This window comes from Myotis nattereri, assembly GCF_964212035.1.
Source record: "Myotis nattereri genome assembly, chromosome: X".
In the NCBI taxonomy this organism is placed as follows: Eukaryota; Metazoa; Chordata; class Mammalia; order Chiroptera; family Vespertilionidae; genus Myotis; species Myotis nattereri.
Genome location: NC_138078.1, coordinates 93,212,221 through 93,234,496, shown reverse-complemented (window position 1 = coordinate 93,234,496; position 22,276 = coordinate 93,212,221). Strand labels below are relative to the sequence as shown.

Genomic DNA, 22,276 nt, shown 5'->3' with positions numbered 1-22,276 from the left:
AAATCTATCGTTTCCTGAATTACTTTGGGACCTTTTAAAAAATGAATTGACTATATACCTATGTGCCTTTTTCTGAACTGTTTTAGTCCACTGATCTATATGTCTAGCCTATGCCAATACTACATAGTTTTGATACTGTAGCTTTATAGTCTTGAAATCAGTCAATGAGTCCTCTAACTTTGTTCTTCATTTTGAAAATATTTTGGTTATCCTATGTCCTTTGTTTTTCTATATAACTTTTAGAATCCTGTTTTGCTGGGACTTCTATTGGGATGGTATTGAATTCATAGATCAGTTTTGGAGAGAATTATCTTATTAACACTATTCAGCCTTTAGTCCATAAGCGGTATATCTCTTTAAATTCAGGACTCCTAATTCAATCATAATTTATTAAGTAAATGTGTCAACTACACTGTAAGGAATATCAGAATGAATAAGAAAAGTCTATTTTGCCCTAACTGGTTTGGCTCAGTGGATAGAGCGTCGGCCTGCGGACTGAAAGGTCCCAGGTTCGATTCTGGTCAAGGGCATGTACCTTGGTTGCAGGCAAATCCCCAGTTGGGGGTGTGCAGAAGGCAGCTGATCGATGTTTCTCTCTCATCGATGTTTCTAACTCTCTATCCCTCTCCCTTCCTCTCTGTAAAAAATCAATAAAATATATATTTTTAAAAAGTCTATTTTGAGAAAGGAATATACTGGTTGGTTAAATAAAAATGTCTCACATTGAGAGTTTTTAATATTTTCAAGAGCACTATTACCCTTTTCAGTTGGAATTGGTTTGGATCAGGAAGGGATATTTTCAGCTTGGAACTCAGTTGTGTAACCCTCAGTTCTGTGTGGACAAGTCTCTTGATTTTGTATAGCAAGCAAGCCAGAAGACATTTTAGAAAGCAAGCACACTAAGAAAGACATGTAAATTTAGATATGGTTTCCCTGGGGTACTGCAGTGTGGTGTTTAGTTCAAATCACCATCCATTGCCTGGTCCATACATTACTCTCAGGACAAAGCCCCCTGTGGACCCAAAATATCTAAGTCTTATGAAGAGAAAAGATATTACAAGAAAATATATAATGAACTAAAAATAGTAATGACTGATTTGCTATGAACTATGTAATACAGTGGGGCCCAAGCAGCCCCTGGGCAGTATCACCTGAGTAGGTATAACTCTGAAATTGGGGCATGGGCTTTATCCACACTCCTGTAGGAGTTAAATAGGGGTTTTGGCCCTTTGAAGACTATAGGGAATCAGAGGACCTTTGTCACCATGAGGACTCCATCGTATCAATAGCTGTCAGCAGAGGGTATATGGTAATATCCAGAGAAGGATGGTACCTTTCTCAGCTACTTGGATTTGTTCCTGGGCACAGGTCAACTCTCCCCTAAGTGTCTGACAGGATACAGGTTACTTCTACTGCAAAGGAGCCAGCCCAACACAGCTCACGTAGTACCTCATTTGATCCACTCAGCAGTTGTTAAAACCACCAGATTGATTCCTCTAGCTATGAACCCTAGAGATAATGTGTTTTACTTATTTTACATTCTGACAAGAATTTTAAGCATTTTCATTGCCCTCATAAATTCACTGAACATTTCAATGGTTTATCATGTATTGATTTCCTCATTTTGTTTTCTTTTTCAGATTTTTTTGGATTTTTTTTTTTTATTATGACAAACATAATCCATATCCTTTAGGAAAAAGTGGAGATTAGTGAGCAAAGCAAAGAAAAAGAATCACAGATGGAGTCATAGAGCAGTAGAGGACCCAGGATATGGGACATCAGTGCCCACTGACATGGTTACAACTAGGGGATGACATAGGGATAGTCATGTCCACAGAGGAATGGCATGGAGGTACCTAACCATCAGGTGACTGGACTTGAGTATAGGCAAGACCTCTTTTTGGCTACCATGCAGGAAAAACCACCACCTGCTTTTTAGTGTATACATTTTCAGAGTCTTCTCTGTGCATAAATGCATTATGCAAACATATTCACATTTTTACAAAATTGGGCTGGCACTGTAAATAACAGTTTTATTGTTTTACAAAGTACCATGACCTTCTCTTCCATGCACATGAATGAAAATCCAGTACTGAAACAGAGAGCACTGTATAGTTGGACCAAAAGGTGGCTGGTAACAAGAATGGCAGACACCTACAGCAAAGTATCAGCTTAAGGTTAAAGCACATTGCCTGGAAAATACCCTCCCCTCTCGCTGCCCAAGGGAAAGCAGGGTTGGAATATTCTCATCAGAGAAATCAGAATTGAAGTCCAAGGGCTTTGAAGATATGGGATATTATGTACACCCTTTTGGCTCCTACCTCCACCCCTCGTTCCCCTGACACCCCGCTGGCCCCTTGGGAAGAATGGATCCTGTACATCTCTTTGCATCCAGTGAAAACTACCTGTTTTCTGTCTTTTCCTTAGCTCTTCCTGAGCCCTTGACACATCTCCACATTCTCTCATCCTCTCCTCAATGCCCAAATGCCTTTTCTGTAAGTCCTCCTGATAGTCCTTGAGGGAATCATCCGTCCACCTGTCCGTTTTTTGCTTAGCTTTCCGGGGCACATACTCTTCAGCCGGGCGTTTTTCGGCAGCTCGCAGCTGGCTCTCTGGCTTGGCCTGGGGTTCTGGCTTGCCCTCACTGCGTGCTTTCCCCTCACCTTGGGACTTGCTCTGCTTTTCTTGTTTCCCCGCGTCATCTAGCTGTCCTTGGTCTTGGAGCTTTTCCTCGTGCTCTGGCTTCCCCTCCACTTCTGGCTTTTCTTTCCCGTCTGACTTTCCTTCATCTTCTGTATCTACTTCATCTTCTGGCTTTCCCTCGATTGCCAGCTTTCCTTCATTTTCATTATAGAGTTTTTCCATATTGAGATGTTCCCTCCCTTTCCTGTACTAGGGAGTGGGGTGGGGTGGGGGAGGAGGAGAGAAAGAGAAGACAAGGAAGAGTGAGGACTGGCTCAGATAGTACTGGCATCTGGCCCATGGCCAGGGTTCCCCTGAGCTGGCCTTCTGCCACACTTTTCCCCACTGTACACACGAGAGCCAACCATTTCTCTGGCAAGCCCTGGTATCTTCTGTACCATCCTTCAGTCTGATGGGGTGTGTTTATATTATATGTGGAGGTGAACCCTCAGATTTTGCCCAAGCTGTGTCCTCCACACTCACACACCCCACCTCAGTGCCCCACCCCCACTTCACTGACCTGCAGGGATTCTGGACAGGTTTTTCCTTTCTGTGCCTAGCAGAGTGCTGGGGTCAGACACACAGACCTGCAGACAGACAAGAAACCCGGGCAGTGGCTGTGCGCTCAGTGGACTGGTGTTCCTTTTCTGAATCCGGGCGCTCCACATCCAACATTGCCCTCCCCTACCTGCCCCGCATCCAAGTGGCCATATCGCTTTTCAGGCCTGGGGCACCAGATCAGGAAACTTTCCAAACTGTTTGTGCTTCTGTGTACCCCTCCCCTGCAGTTAACCCACCCCACCCTCACCCCTTTTTTGTGGAGGTCAATATTTCCTCACAGGCCCAGTGTGAGGTGGGTGGGGGGGGGAGTTATTTCCAGAATATGCCTAGTTTCACTGTCGCACTGTGGTACGTGCCCCCTCCCATATCGGGCTCGAAAATGGATGGAGGGCTCAGAGGTGGGGCGTTGAGGAGGTGGTGGGGCCTGTGATGGGGTCTTCTTTCCTCACCTGCCCGCGCCAGTGCCAGCGCTGGGTCCACCTCCTCCCCCATCTCCGTGATTCTTTAGCTTCCCCACCCCACCGTTGTTCTCCATCCTCGCGTCCACCTTCACCCCAACCGAGGCCACTGGCAAAGCCCACCGGCACACTCACCTGCGGGCCCGGGCCAGGCCTGCGACTCCTCAGGCTCATGGAAGCCCACTCGCCCCTCGCCTGCTGCCAGGGCATCTCAGGGAGGTGGCACCTCACGGGCAAGGGGAGCGGACGGCACTGGGATTTGTCTGGGGGCGGGTGCTGCTGCCCACGTGGGCACTCGGTGGATCACGTGATCGTCGCATCACCCCCAACTAGAACCCCCCCTCACCCAAATCGTGGGAGACCTGGCTGCTGCAGACCGGAGGTGGTAGTGCGTGGGGGGGAGGGAGGCGGGTGATGGCCATGGGGGTACTCACTGAAACTTTTCTCCACATCCTTGACAGCAGGAGGAGGCAGCTTTCTGCCCGCAGGTTCCTTACCTGGTGCATCTCAGGTCCTCGCCCACCATCCCTGTGAGGTACCCATTATCTCCAGGTGTGACAGCTAATCACAGGGAGAGTACCCTACATCACTAAGAGTGCTCAACAACTCAGCCCCACAGCCCGCTTTCAAGACCAGCTGTGCCTGACTGGAGTCTGGTAGTGGTGCCCGCCAGAAAGTTGTGCTGCCACTTTAAGTAAGGTGTTTCTGGGCCTCCTCTCTTCTCAGTCCACATGTTCTCTCCCTGAGTTACCTCTGTTCATTTTCCTCCAAGCACAGAAGATTCCCAATTTAATTATATCTCCAGGCTAGTCCCTCCCCTGAGGCTCAGATCCGTTTTTTGCTTTCCCACCAGCAATACAGGAGTGTGTGTGTCCCCACACCCTTTCTACCATGTGTGACACTTTTTAATTTCCACTAAAATGATAGGTGAGAAGTTTCTCAATTGCATTTTATTTTGGTATCATTGTAAATTGTATGTACATGTCTTTCCACATATTGCTATTGGGTGGTTGTTCTTTCTCCCCTCATTTTCAAGTGTTCTTTATTAAATAAGGCTAACTGGCTTATTTCAGGTCCATCCATACTGTATCAAAGAGTAAAAGATCCTTCGATTTTACAGCTGCATAATATTCCATTGTGTAAATGTACCACAGCTGTTTTACTAGTATATCCTCATCTACTGATGGGCACTTGGGCTGTTTCCAGATCTTACCTATTGTAAATAATGCTGCTATAAACATAGGGGTGGATATATTCTTTCTAATTGGTGTTTCAGGATTCTTAGGATATATTCCCAGAAGTGGGATGGCTGGGTGAAACAGCGGATCTATTTTTAATTTTTAAGGGACTGCCATACTGTTTTCCATAATGGCTGATGTCTGCATTCCCACCAGCCCTGTACTAGTGTTCCCTTTTCTCCACATCCTTGACAGCACTTTTGTTTTTTGATTTATTGATGGTAGCCATTCTGGCAGGTGTAAGATGATACCTCATTGTAGTTTTAATTTGCATTTATTTGATGATTAGTGACTTTGAGCATTTTTCATGTGTCTATTGTCTGCAATACATTTTAATATGTAGTCAAATTTATCATACTTCTTTGCATCTAGATTTTGATTCATACTTAAGAACTTTTTCTACATGAGATCAAAGAGGAATTTACCCATATTTTCTTTTATTTGTCTTGAGGGTGTCTGTTAATGAATAAAGGTTAAGGAGTAAACCAACACCAAACTGAGTTGAATCTAAAGCTGACTCAAGGTACTGCAGGGGTGGGCAAACTTTTTGACTCGAGAGCCACAATGGGTTCTTAAACTGGACCGGAGGACCGGAACAAAAGCATGGATGGAGTGTTTGTGTGAACTAATATAAATTCAAAGTAAACATCATTACATAAAAGGGTACGGTCTTTTTTTTTTTTTTTAGTTTTATTCATTTCAAACGGGCCAGATCCTGCCCGCGGGCCGTAGTTTGCCCATGGCTGGGCTAGAGCGTTGGACTGGGGACTGAAGAGTCCCAGGTTCGATTCTGGTCAAGGGAAAGTAGCTTGGTTGCGGGCACATCCCCAGTAGAGGGTGTGCAGGAGGCAGCTGATGGATGTTTCTCTCTCATGGATGTTTCTAACTATCCCGCTCCTTTCCTCTCTGTAAAAAAAAAAAAAAAAAAAAAATCAATAAAATTTATTTTTAAAAAATCAACACCAAAGGCCTACTGAAAGAGGAGAAGTTTCCTAACAAACTGTCACTCATATAATGCTGGGAACCAAAATGTTTCAGGTTAAGGGTAATTACAAACGAAATAAACTAGCCCTCAGAAAGTCTTTAAACTTGGTTTTGCAACATGTAGGTGGCCTCTGAACATAGATTATGGTGGTTCCATACAGGAATCACCCTTACTGGACTAGCAAACAAAATCTTCTCTGGAGTAAAATACTGTTAACTTATTTCCCAAGTTATTTCAATAAACAAATGTTCATGTACAATGCTGACACCCAAAAATAACCAGAAACACAAAGAAAAAAGACATAATTACATGAGAAGCAGTAGAGATAACAGGTAACAAACAGATCCATTAGGTTTGAATTATTGGATACAGACTATTAAACCATAATGCTCAGTGCAATACACAGTCTCATAACATATCCACATCTGACCCTATCAACCAATGTCAACCCAATAAATTTAATGAAAATAAATAAAAACAAAAATACTTAGTGTATTAAGATAAAATCCAATCTTGAAATTTTAACAGATAACTAGAAGCAAAAAAAAAAAGGAAATTCTAAAACTAAAAAATAACTTAGCTGAAATTAGAATCTCAATGCATGGCCTTAACAGCCAAATAAATACAGCTCAAGAAAGAATTAGCTCTTGCTGGTGTTTCTCAGTAGTCCAGACTGCTGCACCAAAGCACTTTGATTCCTGGTCAAGGGCATGTACATGGGTTGCAGGTTCTTCCATCCCCAGCCCATTGCGGCATGTGCAGGAGGCATTCAGTTGATGTGTCTCTCTCACATCAATGTTTCTCTCTCTCCCTCTCTCTCTCTCTCTCTCTCTCTCTCTCTCTCTCTCTCCCCCCCCCCCCGTTCCTCTCCCGCTCCCACCCTCCCACTCTCTCTAAGATATCAATGAGAAAAATATCCTCAGGTGAGGATTAACAAAAAAAAGAAAGAATTAAAGGACTTGAAATTTTATTCAGAAGAAACCATCTATAAGGCTGAACAGGTAGTAAAAAAAGACGTAAAATACATATGGGAGGGTATAATAAGGTCTAACATGCTTTGTTTTATTGAATTTATTGGAATGACATTGGTTAAAAAATTATACAGGTTCCAGGTATACAATTCTATAATACATCATCTGTATATTATAATGTGTATTCACCACCGAAGGTCTAACATATGTTTAATTAGAGTTCTGAAAGGAAAAGATAAATTGAAGTGTTCAGAGGCAATGTTTGAAGATATAATGGCTGAGGATTTTTCAGAACTGATGAAAGATATTGATCCACAGATCCAAGAAGTCCAACACACCCCAAACAGAATAAATAAAAAGAAACTCATGCATAGATGTATAATACTGAACTTGCATAGAATCAAAGACAAAGACAAATAACAAAAGTAGCCAGAAAAAAAAAGAGTATGCCTTGAAAAGAACAAAAGTTGGGCTGATTTCTGGCTTCTTGAGAGCAACAATGGAAGCATGAGGTTGGTGGAATATCTTTAGTGTCCTGAAAGAAAATAAATGCCAAGAAATTGATAACCAGCAAAAATACCCTTCAAAAATAAAGGTGAAATAAAGACCTTTACAAATAAATAGAAACACACAGAGTTTGCCAGCTGCAGGCATGAACCAAAAGTAATACTAAATGATGCAGGGAAACTGGAAAATGATTACAGATGGAAGACTGAAGATGAAGGAAGGGATAAATAGCAATTAAAAGGATAAATATCTATGCAAGTTTAAGTTAATGCTATATAAGACAATAATATTATCTTATTAATGCAAGTTGAGAAAGAATGAATCAAAAGGTCTGAAGCAAAACTTTTTAAGTTCCAGCACTGCCAGGCCTGTGTGGCTCAATTGCTTGAGCATAGTCCCATGCACTGAGAGGTGCTGGTTCCATTCTAGGTCAGGGCACATTGCCAGGTTGTGGACTTGATCCCCAGTAGGGGGCAATGTTTCTCTCTCTCTTTCCATCTTCCTTCCTCTCTCTGATATCAATAAAGACATATTTTAAAAAAGAAATGTAGCCCTAGCAGGTTTGGCTCAGTGGATTGAGTGTCAGCCTGCAGACTGAAGGGTCCTGGGTTCAATTCTATTCAAGAGCATGTACCTCAGTTGCAGGTTTCTCCCTTAGCCGGGGCCCTGGTAGGGCGTGTGCAGGAGGCAACCAATCAATGTGTTTCTCTTACATCGATGTTTCTGTCTTTCCCTCTCTTCCACTCTCTCTAAAAATCAATGGGAAAATATCCTTGGGTGAAGATAAAAAACCAAAACAAAACAAAAAACAAACAAACTGAAAAACAACAACAATAACAAAGAAATGTAAAAATATTTTGAACTAAATGAAAAAAATCACAATTTGGGGAATGTAGCAAAAGTAGTGCTTCATGGGAAATTTCTAGCTTAAATGAGAAAAGAAGAAAGATCTAACATCAATAACCTAAGCTTTCTCTTAGGAAACTAAAGAAAGAAGAATAATTTAAGCCTAGAGAAAGCAGAAGAATGAAATAGAGAAGAAAAAAATGAAAGTGAAAAAAAGAAAACATAAAATTAACAAAACATTTCTGGTTCTTTGAAAAGATAAATAAAATTTATAAATCTCTTGCCAGGGTAACCAAGAAAAAAGAAAGACCTAAATTAACAATACCAGAAATTAAGGTGGGATCATCACTCCTGATCCCATGGACATTAAGATAATGAAGGAATACTGTGACTAACTCTATGCCTACATATTTGATAACTTAGGTGGGTCGGCAAACTGCAGCTCGCGAGCCACATGCGGCTCTTTGGCCCCTTGAGTGTGGCTCTTCCACAAAATACCGACTTCTGCGCATGGGCCACAACGTTTCAATTGCACTGTACATGCGTGCCCACACATAGTATTTTGTGGAAGAGCCACACTCAAGGGGCCAAAGAGCCGCATGTGGCTCCTGAGCCACAGTTTGCCGACCACTGACTTAGGTGAAATGAACCAATTTCTTGAAAGACAAACTACTAAAATTCACACAGAAATAAATAACTTGAATAGCCATCTGTTTATTAAAGAATTGAATAAATAATTAATAACCTTCCAAAGATAGGCATCATCAGGACCAAATTCTACCAAACATTTAAGGATCACCAGTGAACATTTAGAAATCAGTGAATTCTACTAACCATTAAGGAAGAAATAATACCAATTCTCTACAATCTCTTCCATAATTTAGAAGTAGAGAGAACATTTGATTCATTCTATGAGGCTAGTATTACCCTAAGTCCAAAACCAGATAAAAAACAACACAAAAAAGGAAAACTATAGACCAATTTCTTATAAACAGACAGAAAATCATCAACAAAATATTAGCAAATCAAATCCAACAATGTATCAAAAGAATCATACACCTAACAGAGGAACTTATTCTAGGTTTCCAAGGCTGATTCAACATTTGAAAATTAATCAATATAATCCATCATTAACAGACTGAAGAAAAATCATATGATCTTATCACTTGATGTATAAAAGGCAATTGATAGAATCCAATACCCTTGCATGATCAAAACTCTCCAACTAGAATTAGGGGGGAACTTCCTCAATTTGATTTTTTTTTAAATCTACAAGAAGTCTACAACTAGTATCATACTTGATGATTAAAAAGAGGAAACTTCACATAGCAATATCTTTACTGATACAGCTCCTAGGGCAATGGGAACTAAGGAGAAAATGAACAAATGGGACTACATCAAAATAAAAAGCTTCTGCACAGCAAAAGAAATCATCAACGAAACAACAAGAGAGCCCACTGCATGGGAGAACATATCTGCCAATGTTATCACCGATAAGAGTTTAATCTCCAAAATTTACAGGGAACTCATACAACTTAACAAAAGGAAGATAATCAATCCTATCAAAAAATGGGCAAAGGACTTAAATAGACACTTTTCGAAAGTGGACATACAGAAGGCCAAGAGACATATGAAAACATGCTCAAAGTCACTAATCATCTAAGAGATGCAAATCAAAATGACAATGCAGTATCACCTCACACCTGTCAGAATGGGTATCAACAACAAATCAACAAATGACAGGTACTGGCGAGGATGTGGAAAAAAAGGAACCCTCATGCACTGCTGGTGGGAATGCAGACTGGTACAGCCACTGTGGAGAACAGTATGGAGTTTCCTCAAAAAATTAAAAATGGCCGAGGCCAGTTTGGCTCAGTGGATGGAGCGTTGGACTGCGGACTGGGGGGTCCCAGGTTCGATTCCGGTCAAGGGCATGTGCCTGGGTTGCGGGCACATCCCCAGTGGGAGATGTGCAGGAAGCAGCTGATCGATGTTTCTCTCTCATCGATGTTTCTAACTCTCTGTCTCTCTCCCTTCCTCTCTGTAAAAACTCAATAAAATATATTAAAAAAAATTAAAAATGGAACTGCCATTTGACCCAGTAATCCCACTTGTAGGAATATATCCCAAGAAATCAGAAACACCAATCAGAAAGGACATATGCACCCTATGTTCACAGCAGCACAATTTATAATAGCTAAGATTAGGAAAAAGCCTAAGTGCCCATCAGCAGATGAGTAGATTAGAAAACTGTGGTACATCTACACAATGGAATACTATGCTGCTGTAAAAAAGAAAAAACTCTTACCATTTGCAACAGCATGGATGGACTTGGAGAGCATTATGCTAAGCAAAATCAGCCAGTCGGAGAAAGAAAAATATCACACAATCTCACTCATTTGTGGAATATAATGAACAGCATAAACTGAAGAACAAAAACCAGATCCAGAGACAGAGAAGCATCCAACAGATGCTCAAACTTCAGAGGGAAGCAGGCGGGGGGTGGGGGGGGGGGAGTAAGAGATCAACCAAAGGACTTGTATGCATGCATATAAGCATAACCAAGGGGCACAGACACTAGGGGGGTGAGGGCATGTGCTGGGGCAGTGGGGGTGGCCAGGGAGAGGTCAATGGGGGAAAAAAGGAGACATATGTACTACATGTAATACTTTAAACAATAAAGAACTTAAAAAACAAGAGGACACTTCACCCTACGAGCAAGAACAATGTAAGTATGTCCTTTCTCATTGCTCCTATTAAACATCATACTGGTAGTCCTAGCTGGTGCAATAAGACCAAAAAGTAAATAAAATATATACAGATTGGAATGGAGGAAATATAATTGTCTCTATTTTCAGAGGACATGATCGTCTATATAGAAAATGCCAAAACATTGACAAACTCCTGGCCACAAAGTTTCAGGATGTAAGATTAATATACAAAAGTTAACTACTTTCCTATATACCAGATATGGACAATTGAAATTTGAAATTTAAAAATAGTTTATAACAGTACTCCTAAAATGCAGAATGTAAGTGTATTACAAATATGAAACAACCTTACTGAGAGGGATGGGAGGAATAAGGTGCTGACATAAGTAAGTTTGGAAATGAATGTAGTCTATAAGACTATAGGCAAAATTATCTCTGTATATAAATATTAAAAATATATAAAGAAGAAAACATATATAAAGATGTATATATGTATACATATATGTATATATATAGACAGATTATTATATATCCATATATCTCCTTACTCTGTCAACTCTGAGGGCCTAGAAGCAATGATATCCCAACAGTAATGAGTACACCTAGCACCCAGATCCTAGTTTTTAATACTGTTCTCCAATTTAAGGTATCAGGACTCCTTGGAGAAATGGCTAATTCTAGAACTTAGGCAAGAAATATGCAAAACTAGTGTATCTTGTAGTGCCAGAAAGTGTTATGCGCACACACACACACACACACACACACACACACAATCAAATAGATACAAAAGCCAACTGAAAGAGCTCCCTATGGCCAAAATTAAAATGAGTGCAATCAAAACATTAAAAGTAGCATTAGATTATAATCTAAAGTATCAAATAAATATTAATGAAACCATGCTGATATGAATAAATTAATAAAAGGGGGAGAAGTCAAATATCCCATGCAGAATTCCAAATAATTTTGAAGGTACTCTACCCTCAAGTAGGTAGAACACTCCTTAAGTGTGGACTGTGCATAGTGACTTTCTTCCAAAGAGTACATACAGCCCTGGCCAGCATTGCTCAGGGGCGGGAGGCAACTAATTGATTTGTCTCTCTCAGATTGATGTTTCTCTCCACCCTCTCTCCTTTCCCCTCCCTCACATCCTCTCTAAAAATCAATGGAAAAAATATCCTCCCATGAGGATTAACAACAACAGAAGAGTATATAGAATAGGGAAAAGGAGATATAAAAGAGTAACTTTACCATGGAGAATCCTGGCAAACACTATCTCAGTCAGGTGACCAAAGTTAGCATCAACAGAGATAATACTGATAGTATATATCCTTTATATGATGTGATGAGAATGGTACTTTATCTCCGTGGTCCTTTTCCTAAAAGCACTTAACCCCTGTGTAATCACAAGAAAAAAAATCAAGCAAACTGAAATTGTGGGACATTATTCTTTTTTAAGATATATTTTTTATTGATTTTAGAGAGGAAGGGAGAGGGAGAGATAGAAACATCAATGAGAGAGAGCCACTGATGCCCCACACAGGGGATCAAGCCCACAACAGGGCATGTGTCCTGACCAGGAATCAAACCGTGACCTCGTGGTTTATAGGTCGACTCTCAACCACTGAGCCATGCCAGCCGGGCTTATTGTGGGACATTATACAAAATACCCAACCAGTACCTCTCAAGGGTGTCAAGGGCATCAAAAACAGAGAAAGTCTGAGAAACTGTCACAGCCAAGAGGAGCCTGAGACAAGAATGACTAAATGTAAGGTGGTATCTATCCTGGATGGGATCCTGGAACAGAAAAAGGACATTAGGGAAAAATTGAGGAGTATGAATACAATGTATACTTTGGTAAATAATAATGTATTAATATTGGTTCATTGTGGCAAATATACCATACTATTTAAATGTTAATAATAGGGGATATTGAGTCTGGTGGGTGTGGCTAGGTTGGTTAGCCATTGTCCTGTGCACTGAAAGGTTGCTGATTTGATTCCAGCCAGGGCACATGCCCGACTTTCCTGGCTTAATCCCCAGTAGGGGTCCTGCAGGGGACAGCTGATCATGTTTCCCTCTCACATCAATGTTTTCTCTCTCTCTCTCTAAAAATCAATTTTAAAATAGGGGATATTGAGTATGGGGTACACAGAACTCTACCATCTTCGCAATAATTCTGTAAAAACCTATGACTGCCTTAAAATAACTTTATTTTAAAAACAATAAAAAACCAACAAAAGGCTAAGAACCAGGGTGGGTGGGGGGACCACATGGGCCTGTTAAAATGGTAAGGCAGGGCTTAACAGAAATTTCCTGGGAGACAATTCCTTCGAAGAAAAAAAGAGTCAGCAGACAAGAGATTAACAGGTGAGAATAGCACAGCATCTGGTCAGTCAGATTTTTCTCCTGGTTCAATCTCCAGTATCTAAATCCAGTGAAGATTGCTGTATGCAAAAACACACACAAACCAACAAAAAAATTGGAAAGGAGTGTTTTCTGGGAACTTTTTAAAATATTAAGGTCCAAGTGACAAATGGGTACTACCCACCTGAGTTAGGGTTAACTCTATTGTAGACAGAGAATTCTCCACCCTTCTATTGAGATACTGTACTGCTTTAGTCCATCATGATCTCTGGCCCACTAGCAATAGGGGCCTTAGGAGGGTGCAGGATTCATGAGACGAGGCACAATGCCCAAGAGACATGGCATTAATCAGGAGAGAGTGGCAACTACCTCTCAGCTACCTGGACTTATTCCTGGACACAAGTGGAACCTCCCTTAATCCTCTCCCAAACATCAAAAACAGGGAAAATTCAGGGGCTCTGGTCCTGCTAGTGCAGGGGAGAGGGTAGTAGCTAGCCCAATACAGTATCTCATCTGATCTTCTCCACAGTCCTGGAAGGCACGTTTTATCCCCAATTCACAGATGACAAGACTATCCCTTGCAACAATGCATATGTAACTATGAGGTTGATTCCTCCACAACTTTTGAGTCCTAGAAGTAATGTTTTACTTACCATTTCGCATGCTGATAAGAATTGTAAGTGTCCCCAGGTTTTCCATAAGCACTGAACTGTTCTTTTGATTGCTTGGTATTGTTTTCCTATTTTTTTATCTTTCATTATTTTTATGATGAAAGTAATATGAACAAAAAAATTACCCACAGATAACCACTATTAAGCTTTTAGTAGACTCAGCTTTCAGAGTTTTTTTCTTCCTGTACATAGATCATTAGTAAATATCTTTGCAGTTTTACAAAAATGGACTGATGCCATATATATGGTTCTGCAAACTTTTCTTTTTAATTTTACAATGCATCATAAACATTATTCCATGCAATGGACAAAAATCTGCTACTGAAACATAGAGGGCTGCAGCTGGATAACAGAGTGACAACTAAAGCAAAACATTAGCATAAGTTTAAAGCCCTGGGCCTGGCAAATGCCTGCCATGGGCACTACACAAAAGGAATGTCTTCAAAGCCCCTTTGTGGGGCCCTACAGCCACCCCTGAGTTCCCTAGGGCCTCTGGGGTGGAAGGGGTCCTGTAAACTTTTTTGCATCCACATAAACCCCCCCAATTTCTGTCTGGTTTTCTTCACCTCATCCTCTACCCTAGCCATCTCATCAAATTCTCTTATCATTTCCTCATTGCTCAAATGCATATCGTGTATGGCCTCTTTGTATTCCTTGAGGCACTGAGCCAGCCCCTTGTTGGTTTTTCTTTTGGCTTTTCTAGGTACATCATCCCCAGCTGGGCGCTTTCCTGCAGCCCTTGGTTCAACGGCTGGTTTTCCTTCTTCTTTTTGCTTTCCCTCACTCTCTGGTTTTCCTTCTTCTTTTGATTTTCCCTGGCTCTCTGACTTTCCCTCTATCACTGGCTTTCCCTCCTTCTCTGGCTTCCCCTTATCCTCTAGTATTTCCTCATTTCCTGTCTCTCCCCTGTTTTCTATCTTTCCTTCATTTTCTGACTTTTCCTTGTCTTCCAGAGTATGAGTTACTTCTGGCGTTGCAGCATTCTGAGGCTGTTCATTTTCCATCTTTCCTTGATTCTCAGGCATTCCTTCATTTACACTGCAGAGTTTTTCCATGTTGAGATGTCCCCTCCTTTTCCTGTCCTGGGGGTGGGGTGGGGGGAAAAGGAGACACAGAGGAGACAAGGGAGACTGAGGACTTCGGGGGTGGAATGCAGGTCTGGATAGTACTGGCATCTTGGCCCTTGTCAGAGTTCCCCTAACCGGGCCCCGCCCTCCTTCTGCCACCCTTTCCTCACCATTCCTTCCACACACGTGAGCCAACCATTTCTCTGGCAGGCCCTGCCATTTTCTCTACATTTGCTCGGCGCAGTGTGTGTGTAAATGTGTTGGAGGAGGACAGCGGGGCCCCAAATTCTGCTTGGGACGTGCTGCCCACACTCCCCGCCCCTTTGGGACACCCCTCCTTTAACTGACCTGCGGGAATTCTGGATAGGTTCCTTCCTTTTCTAGCCTAGCCGAGTGCTGAGAACAACAGACACGCAGACCTGCAGACAAACAGGGGAGACAGTAGCTGGGCGTTCGGTGGATGCACAGGGACTCCGATCCCTTTCCTGAATCCTGGCCCTAGTCACCCAACGTTTTCCTCCCCGATCTCCTCCGCTCCCCACACCCCAGACGCCATTTCTTTTCACGCCTGGGGCGCCAGATCAGGACGTTTTCCACCCTAATTTTGGATCCCTGCGTCCTTCTCTCCCTGAGGCAACTCCCCTCCCCACCATGAAGGTCAACTTTTTTCTCTAGGCACTGAGTAGACGAGGGGGTTAATCTCCACTGTCTCACTGCTGGGGTGTCCCCCAGTTCACCATCTCCGGCTCCAAAATGGACGGAGGGCAGCGAGAAGGGGGTGCAGAGAAAGGGGGTATGGGTACTTGGGGGTGTCCGCCTTCCCCACCCTCCACCCATCGGCCGCTCGCTCCCTCTTAGTCATTTCCCCACCGCCATCTCTATCTATAGTCAGGCCGGCTTCCCTCCACCCCGACCCCCCCATCCCCAACCTTTTTCCTTTCCTTGCCCATTCCTTCTCGCCCATTCCAGTATTCCGCGGGCAGCGAGGAAGGCCCTCGCACTGACCTGAAAGAACCTGGAGCAACAATTAGGAGTTTGCAAGCAGCTCGGGTCGGACCGCAGCGAAGGAAGGCGGGCACGGAGACTGGTGCCCACAGCTGCGCCCGGCAGATCACGTGAGCGTGCGTCCCCCGAGCCCCGCCCACTAGCCGGGACTGCCAGCCACACACTGCCTCTTTCCCGCAGGTCCCCCTTTACCTCCCTGGGCCCTTTTGTCTTTTACCTCTTCTTGAGAAGTTTGTCAAAGAAAGCATTTTAATGAAAACCACAGAGACTTTTTTTCTTCAATGGGTTGGGCGGTCCAGGGAAAGAGTCTTAAGAATGTTGCTCTTCAATTCCATTGAAAGAACGAAGATCAACCCCCATAAAATGGTAAGAATGTGAACTTTAATGTTGTACAAAGAGCATAATGTTGCATTTAGAAAAAAATAGGAACAATATTTCCCTCAAAATGAAATGTTCCTTTTTTTTTAAATATATTTTATTGATTTTTTACAGAGAGGAAGGGAGAGAGATAGAGAGTTAGAAACATCGATGAGAGAGAAACATCGATCAGCTGCCTCCTGCACACTCCCCACTGGGGATGTGCCTGCAACCCAGGTACATGCCCTTGACCGGAATCGAACCCGGGACCCTTCAGTCCACAGGCCGACGCTCTATCCACTGAGCAAAACCGGTTTCAGCTGAAATGTTCCTTTTTTCCTTACATGCACAAACATAAAATTTCTAATGAATTGGTATTTAAATCTAAATGGAATTATACTTGAAGCAGAATAAAACAATGATTGAATATAACACAGACAATGACAAGACCATATATGACAATAGAACTGTGACCCGCAACCTCTACAGCAAGCAGCTCAGGAAGCCAAACAGCCTCTGCTTCAAACTTCAGGACTTGAACAATGACTGCAGCCAACCCAGTCATAAAAAATGCCTTGCTTCTAGTTAAGTTCCTCCAGGTTCCCCATGCCAATGACCTCTAATCAGAATTCCTGAAGCCTTCCCTGTTTTCACTCTAAAGCTTTCCTATTCCCCTGCCTGCCTTTAAGTTTGCCAAACACAAGTGAAAGTGCCCGACTCTCTTGTTATAACAAGATCTGAATAAGTAGCCACCATTTCCACATAAGTTTTTTGTGTGGAAGGCTTTTAAAAATATAACAGAGATGAACACTTAAGGAAAACAGTGCCCTAGCCGGCATCGATATTTCTCTCCGGCTTTCCCTCTCTCTTCCACTCTCTCTAAAATCAATGGAAAAATATCCTCTGGGTGAGGATAAAAATAAAAAGGACAACAGTGATAGGTTTGATTACAAGAAACTGTGTAATAGATTTGTTGAGGGATTAGGGAACACATGCGCTTTTCCCTGCCCTTGTTGAGTATGTTGGTAAAATTTTTCTGAAGGGCAATCCTATATAATAAAGAGGTTATATGCAAATTGACCATCACGCCCTAGCACAAGATGGCCACCCTCATGTGGTAACAGGATGGCTGCACCCATGTAGCCACAAGATGGCGGCAGGGGAGGGCAGTTGGGGGTGACCAGGCTAGCAGGGGAGGGCAGTTGTGGGCGACCAGGCCTGCAGGGGAGGGCAGTTGTGGGTGGCCAGGCCTGCAGGGGAGGGCAGCTAGGGGCGACCATGCCGGCAGGGGAAGGCAGTTGGGGGGAACCAGGCCGGCACAGGAGGGCAGTTAGGGGGACCAGGCCAGCAGGGGAGGGCAGTTGGGGGGGACCAGGCTGGCAGGGGAGGGCAGTTGAGGACAACCATGCTGCTGGGGAGATCACTTGGGGGGTACCAGGCCAGCAGGGCAGGACAGTTGGGGGTGATCAGGCTGGCAAGGGAAGGGAGTTGGGGGCAATCGGGCCAGCAGGGGAGGGCAGTTGGGGGCAATTGGGCCAGCAGGGGAGCAGTTAGGCATCAATCAGGCTGGCAGGGGAGTGGTTAGGGGGTGATCAGGCTGGCAGGCAGGTGAGCAGTTGGGAGCCAGCAGTCCTGGATTGTGAGAGGGATGTTCGACTGCCCCTTTAGGGATCAGGCCTAAACCGGCAGTCGGACATCCCCCAAGGGGTCCCAGATTGGAGAGGGTGCAGGCTGGGCTGAGGGACACTCTTCTCCGCCCCCTCCCCCTGCACAAATTTCATGCACTGGGCCTCTAGTTTTCTATATTGTTTTAAAATAAAAATATTTGCTCTAGCCAGTTTGGCTCAGTGGATAGAGCATTGGCCTGCAGAACAAAGGGCACACATACCTTGGTTGCAGGCTTCTCCCCAGCCCCGGCCCTGGTCCAGGGCTTACAGGAGGCAACCAATCAATGTGTTTCACATCAATGTTTCTCTCTGTCCTTCCCTCTCTCTTCCATTCTCCCTAAAAATCAATGGAAAAATACCCTCAGGTGAGGATTAACAAAATAAAAATATTTGATATTTTGGTTCAGTAATTCTACTTCCATTATTTTTCCAAGGAGATAATTAATAATGCATTAAAATATAATCTTATGTTTTAAAATATTTTATGTTTTAAAATTCCCATAACAATTGTTTTTTATACATTTATTCTTTGCTAAAACTAAGGCTTCATGAGTGATTCTGTAGGCTTTGTTTACAATAGGGGGAAATGGAACATCAAAATTGTCCATCAGAACAGATTTAGTTAAATAATCTTCTTAGTACATTTGTTTACCTTGGGTATCTTTGGATACTTGGTTTAGAAAAATATTTTTTATGTTGGGTGCTCAATACACAGTAAATATAATTATTAACTGTCATAATCCCATATTACTCTGGGTAGTGGGACACAACATATACCACAGGATGTGGTATTGTCCTCTAGAGAATGCCACCTATGTGCCAGGCACTGTGCTAACTACCTGATCTTATCTGATATGGATTTCATTTATACCTGATTGAGGAACTCATATTTCTTTTTATAAATATATTTTTATTGATTTCAGACAGGAAGGGAGAGGGAGAGACAGAGACAGATAGGAACATTAACAATGAGAGAGAATCATTGATTGGCTGCCTCCTGCATGCCTCCACTGACGATCGAGCCAGCAACCAGGGCATGTGCCCTGATTAGGAATCAAATAGTGACCTTCTGGTTAAAAGTTGACTCTCAACCACTGAGCCACACTGGTTGGGTGGGAACTCATATTTCTTTTTTTTTTTTTTTTTTAAATCTTTATTGTTGAGACTATTGCAGATGCGCCTCCCCACATTGTCCCCTCCACCCGGTTCCTGCCCAGCCCCAGGCCTTCACTACCCTACTGTCTGTGTCCATAGGTAAGATCTTTGGTTAATTTCTTCCCCCTTCCTTCTGAGATTCATCAGTCTGTACCATGCTTCCATGCCTCTGATTTTGTTCTATTCACCAGTTTATTTTGTTCATTAGATTTCTTATTGATTTATTTTGATTTTTAGATTTGATTGTTGATAGATATGTATTTATTGCCATTTTATTGTTCATATTTTTATCTCTTCTTTTTCATCTTCTATATCCTTCAACATTTCATATAATACTGGTTTGGTGGTGATGAACTCCTTTTTCTATGAAGCTCTTTATCTGACCTTCAATTCTAAATGAGAGCTTTTCTGGGTAGAGTAATCTTGGTTGTAGGTCCTTACTATTCATCATTTGGAATGTTTCTTGCCACTCCCTTTTGGCCTGCAAAGTTTCTGTTGAGAAATCAGCTGACAGTTTTATGGGCGATCCCTTGTCAGTAACTAACTGCTTTTCTCTTGCTGCTTTTAAGATTCTCTCTTTGTCTTTAACCCTTGGCATTTTAATTATGATGTGTCTTGTGTGGGCCACTTTGGGTTCCCCTTGTTTGGGACTCTTTGTGCTCCCTGGATTTGTAAGTCTATTTCTTTCACCAGGTCTGGGAAGTTTTCTGTCATTATTTCTTCAAATAGGTTTTCAATTTCTTGCTCTCTTCTTCTTCTGGCACCCCCATAATGCCTATGTTGGCATGCCTGAAGTTGTCCCAGAGGCTCCTTACACTATCTACATATTTTTGGATTCTTTTATCTTTTTGCTCTTCTGATTAGGTGTTGTTTTGTTCTTTTGTTTTGTTTTGGCTTCCTCATATTCCAAATCATTGACTTGATTCTCAGAATCCTCTACTCTACTGTTGAGTCCTTGTAAATTGTTCTTTATTTCAGTTAGTGTATGCTTAATTTCTGACATTCTATTTCATGTCATTGAAATTCTCACTAAGGTCCTTGAAAGTCTCACTAAGTCCCTTGAAGTTCTCATGAAGATCCTTGAGTAACCTTGTAACCATAGTTTTGAACTCTGTATCTAGTAGTTTGCTTGCTTCCATTTCTTTCATTTGTGACATGTTTCTTTGTCTCTGCATTTTGGCCGCTTCCCTGTGTTTGTTTCTATGTATTAGGTAGAGCTACTATGTCTCCTGGAATTGGTAGAGTGGCTTTGGGTAGTAGGTGTCCTGTAGGGTCCAGTGGCTCAGCCTCCCTAGTTACCTGAGCTGGGCACTCTACATGCACCCTGTGTGGGCTGTGTGCACAGTCTTATAGTTGAGCCTTGGTTGCTGTTAACATCTCTGGGAGGAGTTGACCTCCAGGCCAATTGGCTGTGATTGCAGTGGGAGAGCTGCTATGTAGGAGGCAAGCCCCAGCTGTGAAGCAAGGCAGGCTGGTGCTAGTGCCAGGTCTTGGGCCTTTTATTGATAGGTTTGGGGCATGCTGTCACCAGCTGCAGCTTGTTTGAGAGATTTTAGCAAAGTCTGAAGCACTTCCACGCTGAGCAGCTCATCACAGTCAAGGAAGATGCTGCCAATAACTATGCCCTTGGATACTACACCATTGGCAAGAAGATCATTGACCTTGTCTTGGACTGAATTCAGAAACTGGCTGACCAGTGTACAGGTCTTCAGGGATTCTTGTTTTTCCACAGTTTTGGGGGGCAGTGGTTCTGGGTTCATTTCTCTGGTGATGGAACATCTCTCTGTCAATATGGAAAGAAGTCCAAGCTAGAGTTCTCCATTTACCCAGCTGCCCAGGTTTCCACAGCTGTAGTTAAATCCTACAACTCCATCCTCACCACCCACACCACCCTGTAGCACTCTTATTGTGCTTTCATGGTTGACAACGAGACCATATATGACATCTGTCATATAAACCTGGATATTGAGAGCCCAACCTATACTAATCTGAATAGGTTGTTAAGTAAAATTGTGTCCTCCATCACTGCTTCCATAAGATTGGATGGAGCCCTGAATGTTGATCTGACCCAATTTCAGACCAACCTGGTGCCCTATCCCCATATCCACTTCCCTCTGTCCACATATGCCCCTGTCATCTCTGCTGAGAAAGCCTACCATGAACAGCTTTCTGTAGTGGAGCTCACCAGTGTGTGCTTTGAAACAGCCAACAAGATGGTGAAATGTGACCCTTGCCATGGTAAATACATGGCTTACTGCCTGTTGTACCATGGTGATATGGTCCCCAAGGATGTCAATGCTGCCATTGCCACTATCAAGACCAAGTACATCATCTAGTTTGTGAACTGATGCCCCCTTGGCTTCAGAGTTGGCATTAATTACCAGCCTCCCACTGTGGTACCTGATGGAGACCTGGTCAAAGCACAGTGAGCTGTGTGCATGTTGAACAACACTTCAATTATTGCTGAGGCCTGAGCTCTACTGGACCACTGGTTTGAACTGATACATGCAAAGCATGCCTCTGTCCACTAGTATTTGGGTGAGGGCATGGAGGAAGAAGAGTGTTCTGAGGCCTGTGAGGACATGGCTGCCCTTGAGAAGGAGTATGAGGATGTTGGTGTAGATTCTGTTGACAAAGAGGGTGAGAAAGAAGAGGAATACTAAAGTTAAAATGTCACAATGATGTTGCTTTTTACAGAGAAGCTTATTCTGTTTTAAACATTGAAAAGTTGTGGTCTGATCAGTTAATTTCTATGTAGCAGTGTATACTCTCATATACAATTATTGGCCTATGCTTTAAAGCATGATATTTGGTTACAGACCTAACCTGTCCATTTCTTTGATGGTTTTACATAAAGTATTCTTTGTCTTAAGTGAAAAATAATGGAAAGATCTGGTTCCTAGACTAAATATGGACAAATTCAGAACTGACCAATTAAACCCTGACAGATTGAAATTCCTTTGTGCCTTCTCTTGCACCTGGACCCTACACCATAACTAGCCAAGTTCCAAAATGCTTTAATCAAAACTTT

At 42.7% G+C, this 22,276-nt stretch overlaps 1 protein-coding gene and 2 pseudogenes across 6 annotated transcripts; 1 reads left to right on the top strand and 2 right to left on the bottom strand.

Annotated features, from left to right (window-relative positions):
* Positions 1 to 2,126: 2,126 nt before the first annotated feature.
* On the bottom strand, positions 2,127 to 16,129 carry LOC308536059 (annotated as a pseudogene). The gene is made up of 2 exons (XR_013997342.1): positions 16,067 to 16,129; positions 2,127 to 2,887 (listed from the first exon to the last, which is right to left on the bottom strand). The product of XR_013997342.1 is annotated as an uncharacterized misc_RNA (transcript).
* TCEAL4 (transcription elongation factor A like 4) lies at positions 14,238 to 16,179 on the bottom strand. Of its 4 annotated transcripts, none has more exons than XM_081115088.1 (3): positions 16,067 to 16,179; positions 15,410 to 15,480; positions 14,238 to 15,076 (listed from the first exon to the last, which is right to left on the bottom strand). In XM_081115088.1, exon 3 carries the CDS (start codon positions 15,047 to 15,049, stop codon positions 14,417 to 14,419), a length of 633 nt encoding a protein of 210 aa, XP_080971214.1. In that variant the 5' UTR covers positions 15,050 to 15,076; positions 15,410 to 15,480; positions 16,067 to 16,179; the 3' UTR covers positions 14,238 to 14,416. The 4 variants fall into 4 exon arrangements, with proteins under 4 accessions (XP_080971214.1, XP_080971215.1, XP_080971217.1 ...); XM_081115089.1 differs by lacking the exon at positions 16,067 to 16,179 and adding an exon at positions 15,991 to 16,019; XM_081115091.1 differs by lacking the exon at positions 15,410 to 15,480 and having other exon boundaries at positions 14,238 to 15,071; positions 16,067 to 16,156.
* Positions 16,180 to 20,822: 4,643 nt separating this feature from the next.
* On the top strand, positions 20,823 to 21,908 carry LOC308536233 (tubulin alpha-1B chain-like; annotated as a pseudogene). The gene has a single exon. The product of its transcript is annotated as a tubulin alpha-1B chain-like (transcript).
* The last annotated feature ends 368 nt before the right edge of the window (positions 21,909 to 22,276 follow it).

Bases quoted from the DNA above. Each gene is read 5' to 3' on its own strand.
- TCEAL4 (XM_081115088.1), bottom strand. From the start codon at position 15,049: ATGGAAAAACTCTGCAGTGTAAATGAAGGAATGCCTGAGAATCAAGGA.